The sequence below is a fragment of the Sinocyclocheilus rhinocerous genome, unplaced genomic scaffold, assembly GCF_001515625.1.
Source record: "Sinocyclocheilus rhinocerous isolate Xijiao unplaced genomic scaffold, SAMN03320098_v1.1 scaffold59, whole genome shotgun sequence".
Taxonomy (NCBI): Eukaryota; Metazoa; Chordata; class Actinopteri; order Cypriniformes; family Cyprinidae; genus Sinocyclocheilus; species Sinocyclocheilus rhinocerous.
In genome coordinates this window covers 124,359-139,947 of record NW_015654075.1, presented here as the reverse complement: position 1 = coordinate 139,947, position 15,589 = coordinate 124,359, and the positions used below count along the sequence as shown (strand labels likewise).

Sequence of the window (15,589 nt, the reverse complement as noted above, 5' to 3'; positions counted from 1 at the left end):
TCTTGTCATGGAATTGTCACGCCCTAGTAATGGCGGATGGAACCTGATCTGTCAACAGCTAGACAGTAGACTCACAGCTCACATTTATAGAAGCCCAACTCACCCCCCACAGACCTCATGTGAGACAAGTCCATTTGGTCATCAACTTTTCTGACAAGCCCCAACAGCTGCAGTTTGAGTCTGGTCTCTCAGCATAAATACTAGGACACTGTCATTTGGCTCCTTTTATCCATGCACAAGCACAGTGCTGCACAGAGACCTTAAGAATCAAGAACGATCTGGACCAGGTCTCTGTACTATACTGTCCTGATATTCAGTGATTCTTTCACTGTTTCACTTCATTATCACTTCAGTTATTTTCGTGTCAATTTTTCATTTTATTTGTCCATTAGCAGTGGATTCTGGACAAAATGCAGAAGGAAACCAAGACAAAAATCTTGTTTTTTGTGATCATGGTGGGCTCAGTGTGCATGTTAACAGCGGTGGTGACAGACCACTGGGCCGTGTTGAGTCCTCGAGTGGAGAACGTAAACACAACATGTGAGGCAGCCCACTTTGGCCTTTGGAGACTTTGTAAGAAACACATCTATATTGAGGACGAGGAATTAATTGGTAAAGGTTGTGGACCTATCAGTTTACCGGGGGGTAAGTGACAGATTATCTAATTATCTAAGGTGTTTTTTTAAAATCATTAATTTTGTACAAATATAATAATCATCATCATACATAAGCACAATTTATGTTTGTCAACAAAACTAATTTCAACCATGTAAAACACAGACCTTTAGATCAATAGCTTTTAAGATAAGGAAAAATTATAATACTGGTGTGAACCCTAATCCTATACAGATCCTGTATAATTCTGTCCAAATACTGTATAATTCTTGGCTAACACTTTGTATAATTAATAGTTAGTTTGTTGAGAGAATGAATGTGCAGAGCTGTAATATAGGCAAAGGGTGGCTACTTTGAAGATGCCAAAATCGAATATTTCTATTTATAAAGTATAAAAAGTTTATATATAATTATATAAGAAGTTTTATTTATTTAACAACTTTAGTCTATACATCATTCCCACACACCCATTTGTGTTTTTGTTTCATAGTTTTGTGACTTTACTATTAGTTTGTAGAAAATAGTAATAATAAAGAATAAGTAGATATGTCCAAACCTTTGACTTGTAGTGTTTGTATTGCTCACAAAAAACAGTTGTAGTACAAATAAGAGGAACAAGAGGAATACATTTTACATTTTACATGATTTAAACCTAATCAAATTTGACTGCTAATCATTTTAACCACAAGTTAAATATTTAAAGCAAAATATTTGTTTCCTCCAAACTTTGCCCAAATTTACCCACTTCTGTGTACTGTGTATATTTATTATGTATATATAAACACACACACATGCATGTATATATTTAAGAAAAATATGTTACGTTTCTATATTAAATATATATATATGATATAGTGCTGTCAAACAATTAATTGCATCCAAAATAAAAGTTTTTGTTTACATAATATATGTGTATACTGTGTATATTTATTATGTATATATAAATACAAACACATGCATGTATATATTTAAGAAAAATATGTTATGTTTATATATTCAATATATTTATATATAATATAAGAATATAAATATCTAAATGTATATACATGCAAATATTTTCAAAATATATACTGTATGTGTGTGTATTTATATATACATAATAAATATACACAGTATACACATATATTATGTAAACAAAATTTTTTATTTTGGATGCGATTAATCGTTTGACAGCACTAATATGATATAATTTATATGAATATAAATATGTACACGTAAATACATGTAAATATTTTCAAAATATATATGCTGTATGTGTGTGTCTTTATATATACATAATAAATATACACAGTACCCACACATATATTATGTAAACAAAACTTTTATTTTGGATGTGATTAATCGCGGTTAATCGTTTGACAGCTCTAAATTATATATAATCAGAGGTTTTCAGAGTGTCTTCACACAGAGAGTTGCATAATCTTTTAGCCGTCCCTCAATCCATAGTCTTAGCCCTTAGTCAGGCCCCATGGATGGTCTGCAGATCTACTGGGATTTCCCTGTCCGTGGGACTTGTTTAGGTGCTATGACAACTCCAGCATGGAGATCACTGCTAAAGTGGGAAAGCTGTAAGCAGAATGACAGGAAGTACCTAAAAGGTGTGGACTGTCAGTGACTCTGAACCTGACAGACAGGAAGTATTTTTAAAATTAAACAAATTAATTACATTTTTATTTTAATTATTAAAATCAGAAAATCATGCTGCCTTTTTGGGATCATATTCCTAAAGCCCCAACACCTAACACTAACCATATTAAACATGCTGATAAAATTGTAAAAAATGTGTTGCCCCAAACTTGAATTCAAGCTTATACTTAATCTTGAATTTAACAGTTTAATTTACTGTTTTTAACATGTTAAAACGTAGCAGCTGTGTGAGTACGTGTGTGACTGCCCTTGTAAATGTAGTCAGTAAAATCTATAATTAGGCTGTGTAAATAGTCAGCTGTCCCAAGAGGTCACATCTGAGAGAACAGCATAGATGCCTGCCACCTTTTTCTCAACACAGACATTCCTATTGGCCCTCAAATAATACCACTTAGACTGTGGCCCAAATCATCAGGAGACCCTATAAGACAAAAAGAGAGGCAAAAAGAGCCATTGATTCTATTTGAACATGAGAGGATGTGGTGGAACTGGCAGGTAGATTTAAAATTACAGGATGGCAAAGACCTTTGGAAACATGTACATTAATATCTGGCATTATTACAGTCATTACTTTTAACATAGATCCATATGACAGTTTCAGGGAGTGCGTAATGAGTATTAGGAATAGGGTTGCAGTCAGCTTTGCTCTGTGTCATATTAAAAAAACTATAAACATAAATTACTTTAGACGTGATATGTTTTAGCAATCCTTGCCAATCATTGCATCAATAAAAGGCACATGATTCCACAGTTCGTTTATTATTTGGCACAACATGAAAGACTAGCTGAACATGCCATGCTGCACTACAGCAATCTATCAGTCATTTCTCTAAATAAAGCATCAAATCAGCAGATTGGAAGATTTTGTTGAAAACCTGTTCTCCCCTTTTTTGAACAGTGATTGTCTCATCAAAGCATAGCAAACTTTGCCTTCTGCCTCATGTGTTACGTTTTGTCACATTGGCAGTCTCATGGAGCCAACTCCTCAACAGTTGTCAAATAACTCAGAATTTATATTTAGCTGCTCGTGATATTACATGGGACATAAAAAAAAACAACAACAACAACTCTGCAGTTGACACTTATGGCAACAGGTGACTCACACAAGAATTCTTGTGAGGGGCAATAAGCCCTGGTTAATAATAAGACACAGATAAGCAAAAGTAGTTCAACTGCTCTTACTTCAGACACTTCACACCAGGGGAAGATTCTGAGATCTTTGAAGTTAAAACTCAGAGAGGTGAGTTCGAACCAACACTGTGCACTGTGCACCATTACTTCTGTTATATGTACTGTAAAGGGTGATGAAATGGAAAAGAATCACAGGTATAGTGGACAGTTATCCACAAACTGAATTATTATGTTTATAGAAAGTTCTAGGAAAGATCTCTGAAGCATGATATATTATATTGTATTTGAAAATCATTGTCATTGACATGTAGCTCTTGCTGATTTCTCTACTCAGAATACAACATCTCAGCAGCTGCCATAGCCATCTTCAGTCTTGTCTTTATGATTCTGGGCACATTGTGTGTGTTGGGTTCCCTCAGAAAGGGAAAGGACTATCTGTACAAGCCTGCCGGCATGTTCTTTGCTTTTGCAGGTAGGATGGAACATCTAATCATTCTCTTACAAATAATTTATTTGACACACTGCATTTTAGAAAATGACATTACCAAAATGTTGTATCCATAAAAGGTATTTAGACACTTGTTTGAATGCCATAGCATTAGAGAACAATCAACATTTATTTTAATGAAAGATAGTACAAATACACGTTGCAATTAAAACATTTCAAAAAAGAAAAAAAGAGATACTTTTTGAGGGCACTGTACATTGATTTTCATATCATTTCTGTCCTCAGGTCTGTGTGCCATCATCTCAGTTGAGGTAATGCGTCAGTCAGTCAAGAGGATGATAGAAAGTGAGGAGACTATCTGGATCGAGTATTACTATTCCTGGTCTTTTGCGTGTGCATGCACGGGTTTTGTCCTGCTCCTCCTCAGTGGAATTGGTCTGTTGCTGGTCTCCATGCCACAGATGCCTAGAAATCCCTGGGAAACCTGCATGGACGCTGAGCCTGAACAAATATAGAGCAGGAATTCCAGATGCCAGCAGGTAAAACACGGTCTCAAAATATATCTAAACCTCTCTGATACAATGTCAGAGATTGACAAGCAGAGGTCATAAAATTAGCTCAGTAGCTTCCTTTCCCCCCCTTGCGAACTGGCACTGAAGAGTATAGGTGTGTAACATCCTTTTACATCCAACCATGCCAGCAAGAAGCCAAGCTTTTCAATCTTTATATTATTATTATTTACGTGTATGTAACATTTAACATCCTAATTTATAAAATATTTGAGATGTAATATGAAGAGTGCAGCTGACATTATGTAGCTGGAACTTTCGTGTAATAATGCTGTACATTAACAAACATACAAGGAACGTTTACGACAATAGGATGGTTTAAATGGAGAAGTGATTGTTAGCGTGAAGGATTGAACAATTATTAACATCTGACTAGCATATGTTCAGATGCTGAAGTAACTGGAAAAGTTCATCTGCACTAATTTGTCAGTGAATAGTGCAGTGGTGTAATGCCACAAGATTTTGCTCCAGAAAGCATAATTCATATCCTGTAAATGGATTTATTTTATTTTATTTTTTAAGATGTGTGAATGCTACTTTGGAGTTGTGCTTAATAAATCTCATTTTATTGATAGCCATTTTAACACTAGTTCTCTTTTGCCTGGGCACAGTGATGCTCTCAGCTGCCCTGAGCAGAATGCAAATGTTTGGTCTGCTGTGGTTACTGAATACTTGGCCAGACATTTTGGAATAATTTCAGATCTTGCAGGTGCAAAGAAAATGGCATCAATCTCACTCTTATGTGAAAAAGTAAAATTATTCTGAGACTTTCCAAGTCTACAGCTTCCTGAAATGCACCCACAAACTGTGTTTGCCATTAACTGTGGTCATTTTTGGCTCTGCACAAATCCGGTTTATGTATCCAGCTGTAACCTGTAGATCAGAAAAAAATCTTCACCATATTTTTGGGTGGTGATTCACCCTGTGTGTATAAAAAAGATCTTAACATCAAATGTATTGCCTATTTGAATTCATCAGGCTTTTTGACAATAAATTAAATACCATAGAACCTTTTAAACTTAAAGCTCATTGGGCTTAAAAAGTCTTATTAGACCTGGTTCCTCAACAAACTTATTTATAAAGTTGGCAACTGGATTTAGAAAGTGGGGATTACTGTCACTGACAAACACCAATAGGGTGTCAGAGCCATAGCCTTGTGGGCAGCGCTTGGACAACCAAAGTTTGAGAACCTGCTTGCTTGTGGTCCTTTCCTTTTTTCTTTCCTCTCCTATCAATTCCTGTCATTGCCATTGCAAAAAGAAAAAAGAAAAAAAGAAAAAAAGATGGGTGAGCATGCTGACAACAAATCTTGAGTGTGTAATGGCAATGAGAATGGTCATTTTACCACATGCTGAGGCAAATTCATAAAAATCATGTTTAAAATCAACGTTGTAATAATTTATTTTGATGTTTGCATGCAGAACAAGAGACCATGGATGTTTGGATCGTGTTATGCAGCCCAACAGAATAAATGTATTTCTGGTATTACAACCCTATGTCATGTATTTCTAATAAAAAAGTAAGCTAACTCCCATGTTCATGTCGATGTTCATTCTGTCTCCTTTACTGTGATTTATTCAAAAAAAGATTGACTTTAATGTACACCATGCACCAGAGGTTTTGATGTATTTAGATCGAATTGCATTTACTGTATTTATGTAGCTGTTTATACAGTTTTACTACATAATATTATCTAGGCATAGTTTAACAGTCACAGTTTAGGTTTCCATTTTATGAACAACAGCTGAAAGATAGCTATAAGACAGCTGTCTGATCTGCATGCTAATTATTCTCTTTAAGAACATTTAGGTTACTTGTGTAACCCTCATTCCCTGAAGGAGGGAACGGAGACGCTACGTCAGTCATGACTGACGAATTGGGATCTCGCCCGAGAGCCCAATCACCTTCGAGTGTTAACTAAACAAGCCAATGACAGTTGGCGTGCGTGTTTCGTCACGCGCACCCCGCCCCGCAGCGCGGGTATAAAAGGAGAGCGCGTGCAAACGCACATCAGTTTTTCGCTGAGGAGCCGAGACTACTTGCCCCGGCCGTACAGTGGTGGTACAGCAACTGTGGCGATGGAACGTAACGTCTCCGTTCCCTCCTTCAGGGAACGAGGGTTACACAAGTAACCTAGACGTTCCCTTTATTTGCGTAGGCCCCGAGGCCAGCTGCACGCCAGTGCGTCCGTGCCGAGGGTTCCCTCGGCCAGGGAGTAAAACAACTGGCAATGGGACGTGTCTGGGGAGGCAAACAGGTCTACCTGGGCGTCCCCAAAGCGTCTCCAAATCAGCTGGACTGTCTCGGGGTGGATTCGCCATTCTCCCGGAAGGGCGGGCTGACGTGAGAGCTCGTCGGCTGCACGATTGAGCTCGCCTGGGATGTGAACGGCGCGAAGCGACCTCAGATGCTTCTGACTCCAGAGGAGGAGATGGCGGGCGAGTTGTGACATGCGACGGGAGCGTAGACCGCCCTGGTGGTTGATGTACGCAACGGTCGCAGTGTTGTCCGTACGGACCAGTACATGCTTGTCGTGTAGCAGCGATTTGAAGCGGCGCAGAGCCAGCCATACTGCTTGCAACTCGAGGCAGTTGATATGCCACTGCAGTCGGGGCCCCCGACCAGAGCCCCGCAGCTGCATTCCCATTACACATGGCACCCCAGCCCCTGGCAGAGGCATCTGTTGACACAACAACATGCCTGGATACTTGCCCAAGGGACACCCCTGTCCAAAGAAAGGTAAGATCTGCCCACGGGCTGAAGGTCTGACGGCAGAACGGGGTGACAGAAACCCGGTAAGTGCCGGAGGAGGCACCAAGTCTGTTTCGGGCAGAAAAAGGTGCCTTCCAGGACTTGGTAACCTCCTCATGCACTTCTGGGAAGAAAGGAACCAGAGGCGGCTGCCGACGCCCGGCCTGCGCCCCCAGGAACCAATCATCCAGCCTCGAGCGTTCGGGAGAAGGAGGAGGCCTCCAGTGCAGCCCGACACTCTCGGCGGCCCGGGAAAGCATAGCGGTCAGCTCTGGATCTGACTCGGGCAACGCCACTCTTCCTGACGGTGGCAGCGCAGCCGAATCCTCATCTCCAGAGCCTAGCTCTTTTATACCCGCGCTGCGGGGCGGGGTGCGCGTGACGAAACACGCACGCCAACTGTCATTGGCTTGTTTAGTTAACACTCGAAGGTGATTGGGCTCTCGGGCGAGATCCCAATTCGTCAGTCACGACTGACGTAACGTTGAACGTGACTGACTGAAAGGGAACTGTATGAACCACTCATTATGTTTACCATTCATTTTACCACTGTACAAATGTAATGCCATAGTTAAAAAAATAAAACATTTGTCAACCAGTCATACATACTGTATGTACAGTATACTAAAGCAAAGCAAAATTAACCAGTGATTACTTACAAATGAAATATAATTTTCATAGAATCCAAGATGATAGTAAGAATGTGATATACTGTATCTACTGTAAGTGTCTCAAATGTATTTTACTCTGGTTAGACTTAATCTTCATTTAATGGCATTTTATGGCATTTTCCTGGAACATTTTAGAGGGAGTAGAATTTTGGTAAGGAAAGCTTGGCGGTACTGGTCACTGTCAAGGCAAGTCAAGGCACCTTTATTAGTGCATTATACAAGAGCTTGTTTCAAAGCTGCTTCACAGTAATAAACATGGATGTAACAGAATCAGTGAAGCCAACATCTAATATAAGACAAATTCAAATTCTGTTATAAAGCAGGTATAAATAGACAATAGTGTCATTATTCAGCTCCATTCAGTTCAGTGTTGATTCAGTTCAGGTCAATATCTGTGTATAGTTCCTCAGCTATCAAACAAGTTCAATTCAGCGATCAGAAGCTCAACTGAAGACTGTAGTGTAATTATTCAGATCAAATCAGTTCAATGTTGATTCATTTCAGTTCTACCAGAAAGACTCAGAGGGCAGGTGAATGTTACATGCTATTTATTCCATAAAGAATTAACAGATGGTAGCAAGCTACAAGGATTCATGTCTAGTTGTACTGAAAAGTTATTTGGCATATGCCCTGTCCCTTTTCAAATCCTGGGGATGCAGATTGGCTGTTCCTGCCTGAAGATAAAGCCTGAAGATAAAGCCAGCCTACCCCTGGCCAATGGACAGTTGTGGTGGTGGGGAGGATGGAGGAACATCAGCATTATCAATTATGAACGTAAAAGAGAAATTTCAGTTCTTATACATCAAGTGTCAAGCAATGTTTGGCCAGAATGATGTGGCATTAGAATCTTCCTGGTAGAACATTTGCTGAAGCTTTCATTTCAATCGTGTCGATGTTGAAAAAAAATCTTCAATTATAAACAAATTTGATTTAGCTATAAAGAAGCTCTACAGAAGAGCAATAGTTTTGTTCTCATCTGATAGTGTCAGTGCCATCAGATGACAGAAATGGAGGCAAAAACCTTAGGAGAAACCAGGCTTAGCCAGAGGACCAGTTCTCCTTTGGCCAAAAGAGCAAACACGGTTTGATTTATGGGGCTGCATCGCATGTGATAGTGACAATGGCTGACCCCCTTTGCAGAAAGAATTTAAAATGTACTCATGTTCTGCATTACTCTTGCATAATTACCTTAATGTTGGACCACTGTTTAAAACTGGGGCAGATATAGTCATTAACCTTTTGTGGCAAATGAAGAAAAAACTACATATAATTACACTTCTAGATAAATTGATTGGTTTTAAATGAACTATTCTTATATATCAGCATATGATTGTAGCAAATGCTGTGTTTGTCCTGAAAGGCTGCAAAACTCCTTAGAAAATAATTTCATAATTTATATAGTTATGCTAGTTATGTCCAATATAATGTTTATGTTTTATTTTCCATAATTATTTTTTTGTTCACATTTGAGTGCATAAAGCAAATATGGCACATTAAGCCATATTACAAATGTGAGATGTCATTCTCAAGACAGATGCACAATGCACCACATCAGTTGTCCCAGCTGTAGACATATCTTTACAAGGATATTGCTGTTATTTTTTAGGCAGCACTCAGGGAATTCACTGGAATCAAGGCTCCAGGGAGTTCTGAGGTCCTTTTAGACTTGGGGGATGCCAGCTGAGGTACGAAGAGAGGAATCCTGTATAGGCAGATGTTCCCTCTAGAACTTGAAGATGATTTCTATTGACAGAAATGTATCATTGTCATTATAGCCTACACACAGTCATTAATTTAATTTCAGTTAAAATTAAAATGATGAAATTCTACTGGCAATTATCACTGATTTCTCATGAGCTTGTTGTTAGGCTACAATATAAGAACATCTTTACTGTACATTTCAGGTTGGCTGATTCTCAACATGCACAACATTGAGATCTCTCTCATGTTTACAACACATAGATGGACGATTCAGGCTGTGAGTGCAACAAGGAAAATCAACACTCATGTTCTTATCATTTATGTGCACATCAAGAAACTAATAACTATGCCAGTAACATTCTTTCAATTATGGAGCGATAGCGGATGCAAGGGAGATGACATTTGGGGTTGAAAAAATTATACAAAAATTAAAGTTTGAACTTGCTATGATTGGTCAGTGCAATGTAGTTGCCATCTGGAGTCCAAATTGTGTGCCATGTCTTGACACTAGAAATCCACAAAACTGATCTGCAAATGCACATGAAGTGATTCACAAACATGTGCTGTGATCCAAAATGCACATATGAAGGTATGCCCTCATGAGCATCAGCTGCCCCCCTTGCAAGTGTCCCTAATAGTTTGTGTAGGTCTATGGCAGACAATTTCCTGGCCCCTTCAGTACATTAAAAAATATATATATGTGTGGAAGTGGAGGAGTGTTTCCTAAAATCAACATATAGAGCCTTAATGGAGTTCCTCTGAAATAACATCACAGATGGCAAATGGCAGTCAACGCAATTTCTGTTGAACAAGCTAACCATCAAGACACACTTTGTTGTGCTGGACTTTGACATCTGGAAGCAGAAGAAATTATAATACTGTTAACTAATAATCTATAATTTCAGTCCAGCCACAAGATCCGTGCTGGGAATGGGCATATCTGTAGACATTATGTAAAAATCAGCATGGGCATCAGCATTTTCATGTGAAACATTCAGTACCAGGCAATACTTCAGTGTATATTGCAGAACAGTCTTCAACCTTCTGAGGGTTTATCCACATAACACTGTGACAATATTTGTTTGCTTAACACTTCACACTTTTGAAAAGCCTTCCAGAAGCTTGGTGTCCATAAGTGCCGACACACAACTCCCAAAACATGTAAAGCCAGGCTTGTAAAAATTACATGGGCTTACCTGGAGCTTGCACAAAGGAGTTGCAGATAGCCAACTTTGCCACTAATATGTTGTATATTTCCTTAAAAAAAAAAAAAAAGATAAAGCATAAAGGAGGGATGGACATACAAGCTCCTGATTCATGGACCAGATAATCCTTTACTCCCACCTAGTGGCATAAAATTGCATTCACCATTGAAGTTCATATTAGGTACAGGTACAGATTGTGGCATAAACTGTGGAAAAGATGTACAGGTAGATTTTTTTTTTTTTAATAAAGAAATTAGGTCATGTGGTATCTCTAGAACATGAGCCAAGTATATGAGCCAATATATGATTTTGTGACACATGGTTTATGAAATAAAACAAAAACATTGCATTCTACTTTATTTCTTTATCTATAGCGTGTCCAATTACTATCTTCTTGATACTAGCAGTCAATGTCTTGGACCTTGATTTTTGGCCTAGATTTCACATTTATACCATTTACATTTTTGTCTGTGCATTTAGTTTTAGTATAAAGTGTATAAAAAAGTATAATGATAATAAATACAGCTTGAATTACACAAAGCCCATAATTATTTCTGCACTTGAGTCCTCGCTCTCCGTATTACTATCTCGGATATCTAGAGCAGTGGTTCTCAAATCTTTTTTTAGATGGTGGAACACTTCAGCAGTACAATTTGCTGACTTCTTAACACCCCACATCTGGGGAAACCACCAACATCAGCAGTGTGGTAATTGGAGTAAATATGTTTTCGTGGTGGACATACTAGGCTATATATAGTCAAATAATGTAGTTTACAAATAGCATGTTGGTTATTTACATCCACTAATACAAAATAAGTTATGTTATTAAAGTTATACAGCAGCAAATACTTTAATACTTTAGTTAGTTAATTTATTGTAGTTGATTGTCAGATAATTCAGTGTTTTCAATGTTGTTCATTCATAATTCAAAAGCTTTTTATTAAATATATTTATTATAATCACCATTTATAATTTTATTTTTTTTATTTTATTTTGTCAGTTGATCAACTTGCAGATCTCTTACATAACATTAGTGAAACATTTTATGGCTTCAAACCATAATATTCTCATAACAATTAAAAGAAGATATTATATTGAAATAAATGTAAACATAAACACAGTTGAAACTGGCATCCATATTCAGTGTTGGGAAGGTTACTTTGGAAATGTAATAGGTTACAGATTACAAGTTACCCTATTTAAAATGTAATAGTAGTGTAACTTTTTTAATTACTTTATTAAAGTAATGTAACTGATTACGTTTTGATTACTTTTCTACATTTCTAATGAATGTTTATTTTCAACAGTTAATCATTTTCAAACATTTACACCATGCAGGGTTAACCAAATGGATTACCATTTGTATTTATTTTTACTACAAATTCCATGGTTAAACTATGGTTAGTGTAGCAAAAACCATGGTTAATTTGCGGTTATCATGGTTTGACAATAGTAACCAGATTTATAATAAAATCATCGTTAATTTTCGTAAGGGTTGTGTTGTTGTCTGCCCTAGCTCCCACTAAACCTATAATAAAATATGGTTTGTCTGCTAAATTACTACTGTAACATTACAATAATAGATAGACAGGAAACACTGCATCTAACAATGGTTTGGAAAAAATAGTTAATTAAAAATAATAATAAATAAAAGCATATATATCAACTCAAATACGCATGTGTCTTATTGTGCACTAAACTCCTGAAACATTGGTGTATTTTTGAAACATTGGTGTTTGTATATGATATGATGATATGATGATAGTTTTCTCAAAATAAGTAAAATGCTCATGAAGTGACTCAGAGCAGTTCTAGAGATTATGTTTATGTGTTCATGTACTCATATATTGAGGCGCCAGAGGCTGACAAATTCCATGGTTAAACTATGGTTAGTGTAGCAAAAACCATGGTTAATTTGTGGTTACCATGGTTTAACAATAGTTTTTGGATTTATAGTAAAATCATCTTAATTTTCGTAAGGGTTGTGTTGTTGTCTGTCCTAGCTCCCCCTAAACCTATTATAAAATATCTGTTAAATTACTACTGTAACATTACAATAGATAATAATGATGTCCTTTATACAGTATTTTGAGTGATGACTGATGAGCAATGGGCTGCTGCTGCTTAACTAAGTAAACAAAGACAAAACTACAATAGCATATTTACAGATGAAACTGACCTGCTCTTGAAACCCTGAACAGTAGTTTTGCTTCTCTGCTCCACCTGTGCGCTTCCACAGTCCACTCCATTCTCTCTCTCGCATTGATTACTCTGATCCAAACCGTTTGGCGGAGAGAGCGCGAGCCGAAGCATTGCCAGTCACGACAAACCGATTCATGATTTATTAGAGATTTAAGTTTCGAATGGCGAATTCGGAAATAATCGCTTTAGTTCATTCGGCAGGCAATTAAATAACAATAATATTAAAATAGCGGGCCAAATCGGCTGCCAGGCCACCGGGAATTGTCCCGGTTCTCCCGATGGCCAGTCCGCGCCTAATTTCCACAGACACGCAGAACGTGCAGGATTCATATATTGTCTTTTTTGCGGCTTAATATTCACAGACACTAGTCCATATCGCGTTTTGATTCAAGTGTACTGACCTACTTTTGCTTTATTAGTCCAAAATGTGGCATATTCCGTCCGCGTTAGGCTATACGAATTCCGTTTTTATGACTGGATTCTACGAACCAGTCTGTGTTTTCAGCATCGCGGAAATTATAGGGCCGTATGTCTCAGAGTCAGTGCAATTTGGGAAAGTAATAAATTAAATCTGTATGTGGATGTGTGTAAATATTCAAATGTAATCCCCTTTGTAATCGTTAACATTTTGATAAGTAACTGTAATTTAATTACACAGTTATTCTTAGTAACTGTAACTGATTAATAATTTATAATAATTTTATTATAATTAATAATTTATGCATTTAGCAGTTGCTTTTATCCAAAGCGACTTACAGTGCATTCAGGCTATACATTTTTTACCAGTATGATTACAGTTACATTTATTTTGTAATTAAATTACGTAACGCCGTTACATGTAACTAGTTACTCCCCAACACTGTCCATATTCGTGTCTTTGTTTGATATAAAGCTTTGCATAGAAGCCCACAAAAAAGTGTTGAAAAGTTTAATGTTATCGTTGCCATTATTATGAAGACTCAAAGATGTAAAATGGTTGTGTCAGATAAGGAAGACCTTGCACTTGCAGAATTATTGGTTCAGATAACTATTTTAATATGAAAAACTTTGATAATTGTAAAGTTTTTTCCCACACAATGAAAGTCAGTGGAGTCCAATGTGGATTTCTGGTATTTCGGTTTCCATCTGAGGCTAAAGCATAATATTGAAAATTTCTCTGTTTTTTTTTTTTTTGAAGCATTCTGTACCAGGCACCCTCGGAAAGGTATGGGGTCTTTAGTCTTTATTAATTTTGGCTAAGCATTGCTCTTCTTCATTGGGTGAATCTGATGGTTTCAAAAAATATGTTGTCTGAGCAAGTCAACAATACTGCAATACTGTTTTGGGGAGATTTTAATTCAAAAATTCATTTCTGATGACGAATTGATAGATACAATGTAATGTAAACTCTGAGTGTTTACTATTGTCACTTTGCATTATTGACACTATTAATCCTAATTAATGCTGTACAGTTGCATTGACACAATCTGTATTGTTAAAAGCGCTATATAAATAAAGGTGACTTGACTTAATGTAATCTTTTAAAATCATGAAATATATTTTTCATTATACACACTTTCAATGCAGTAGCTACACAATAATATAGTGTGACATCAATTTAAAGTGTCTTTAACATATATACATATTTAACATATTTCTAACCAAATATATACAAAAGTTATAAGAAAAATAACAGTGTGCATGAGTAGAAAATTATGTTCTTATTTTCCGATTTATTTATGATTGCCTTTTTATTATCAATAAAATCCAACTAGCAGTTGATGGTATTTGCAAGATGACAATTTATGCTGAAACCTGTAAGAGTACAATAGGTCAACTACTGTATAAGGCAAAAAAAATGCTTCTGCTTTAACATTTTATCAATCGGGGAAATTTTAATTACTCTACATATTTTGTATCAAATCATAGCAAAAACATATTATGGATTATATACATACAGTGGAGAAATTGGTTATAAAACATACATAGAATTTTCCTTACGTTTATTTTTTCTACAATATATATAAACAGTGAAACAATCAATAATAACAGAATGTTTTTCTTGTCAAAATCACTGCATCACTGATATGTTTATCTTCTGATTAGATCAGAATGTAAAGCACTAGCAAAAAACAAAAAACATAAACAATAAAACTACAATAATGTTAACATTCATATCAAACACAAAATGCCTCTTAATCAAAAGACCACAGCTAGTCTCACCAGTGACATAACAACACATAACAATAATATAAAATATCAATATATTTAAATTCTGTGTTATGGTTACTTTCATAAAGTGCATAAGGGCAGAAACAAGATTAATGTTGAGTCACATTAGCATGTGTCTTCTCATTGAGTATGTGCTTTAATAAGCATGATGAATAAATATAATCATTTAAATACTTATTTTATACCATAATTTCTAGTTCTCTATTTTTCCATAAAACATACATCTGTTTTCAATTAAAGCTGCAGTTCTGATTAAAAACCAACTGACTGTTTGAATAAAATTACTCTAAAAAATTTTGACTTTTAAGAAAAAGGCAGAGGTACTATTAGCTACACATCAGTGTGGTAAACTACAAATAACAGAGAAAATGATACCATCATCTGATGTATTAAACTCAGAATCACTGCATTAGTACTGAAGGCTCTCGAAGACAAACA

General features: G+C 36.5%; 1 protein-coding gene across 1 annotated transcript; it reads left to right on the top strand.

Annotated features, from left to right (window-relative positions):
• The first annotated feature begins 229 nt into the window (after positions 1-229).
• Positions 230-5,939, top strand: LOC107716892 (voltage-dependent calcium channel gamma-1 subunit-like). Its single transcript, XM_016523497.1, has 6 exons — positions 230-645; positions 1,035-1,036; positions 3,430-3,502; positions 3,728-3,865; positions 4,127-4,380; positions 5,832-5,939. Exons 1-5 carry the CDS (start codon positions 411-413, stop codon positions 4,354-4,356), a joined length of 678 nt encoding a protein of 225 aa, XP_016378983.1. The 5' UTR covers positions 230-410; the 3' UTR covers positions 4,357-4,380; positions 5,832-5,939.
• The last annotated feature ends 9,650 nt before the right edge of the window (positions 5,940-15,589 follow it).

Coding starts and splice junctions, on each gene's coding strand:
- LOC107716892 (XM_016523497.1), top strand. CDS start 411: ATGCAGAAGGAAACCAAGACAAAAATCTTGTTTTTTGTGATCATGGTG. Junction 3,503..3,727: donor TGAAGTTAAAACTCAGAGAG/GTGAGTTCGAAC, acceptor TTCTCTACTCAG/AATACAACATCTCAGCAGCT. Junction 3,866..4,126: donor CATGTTCTTTGCTTTTGCAG/GTAGGATGGAAC, acceptor TTCTGTCCTCAG/GTCTGTGTGCCATCATCTCA.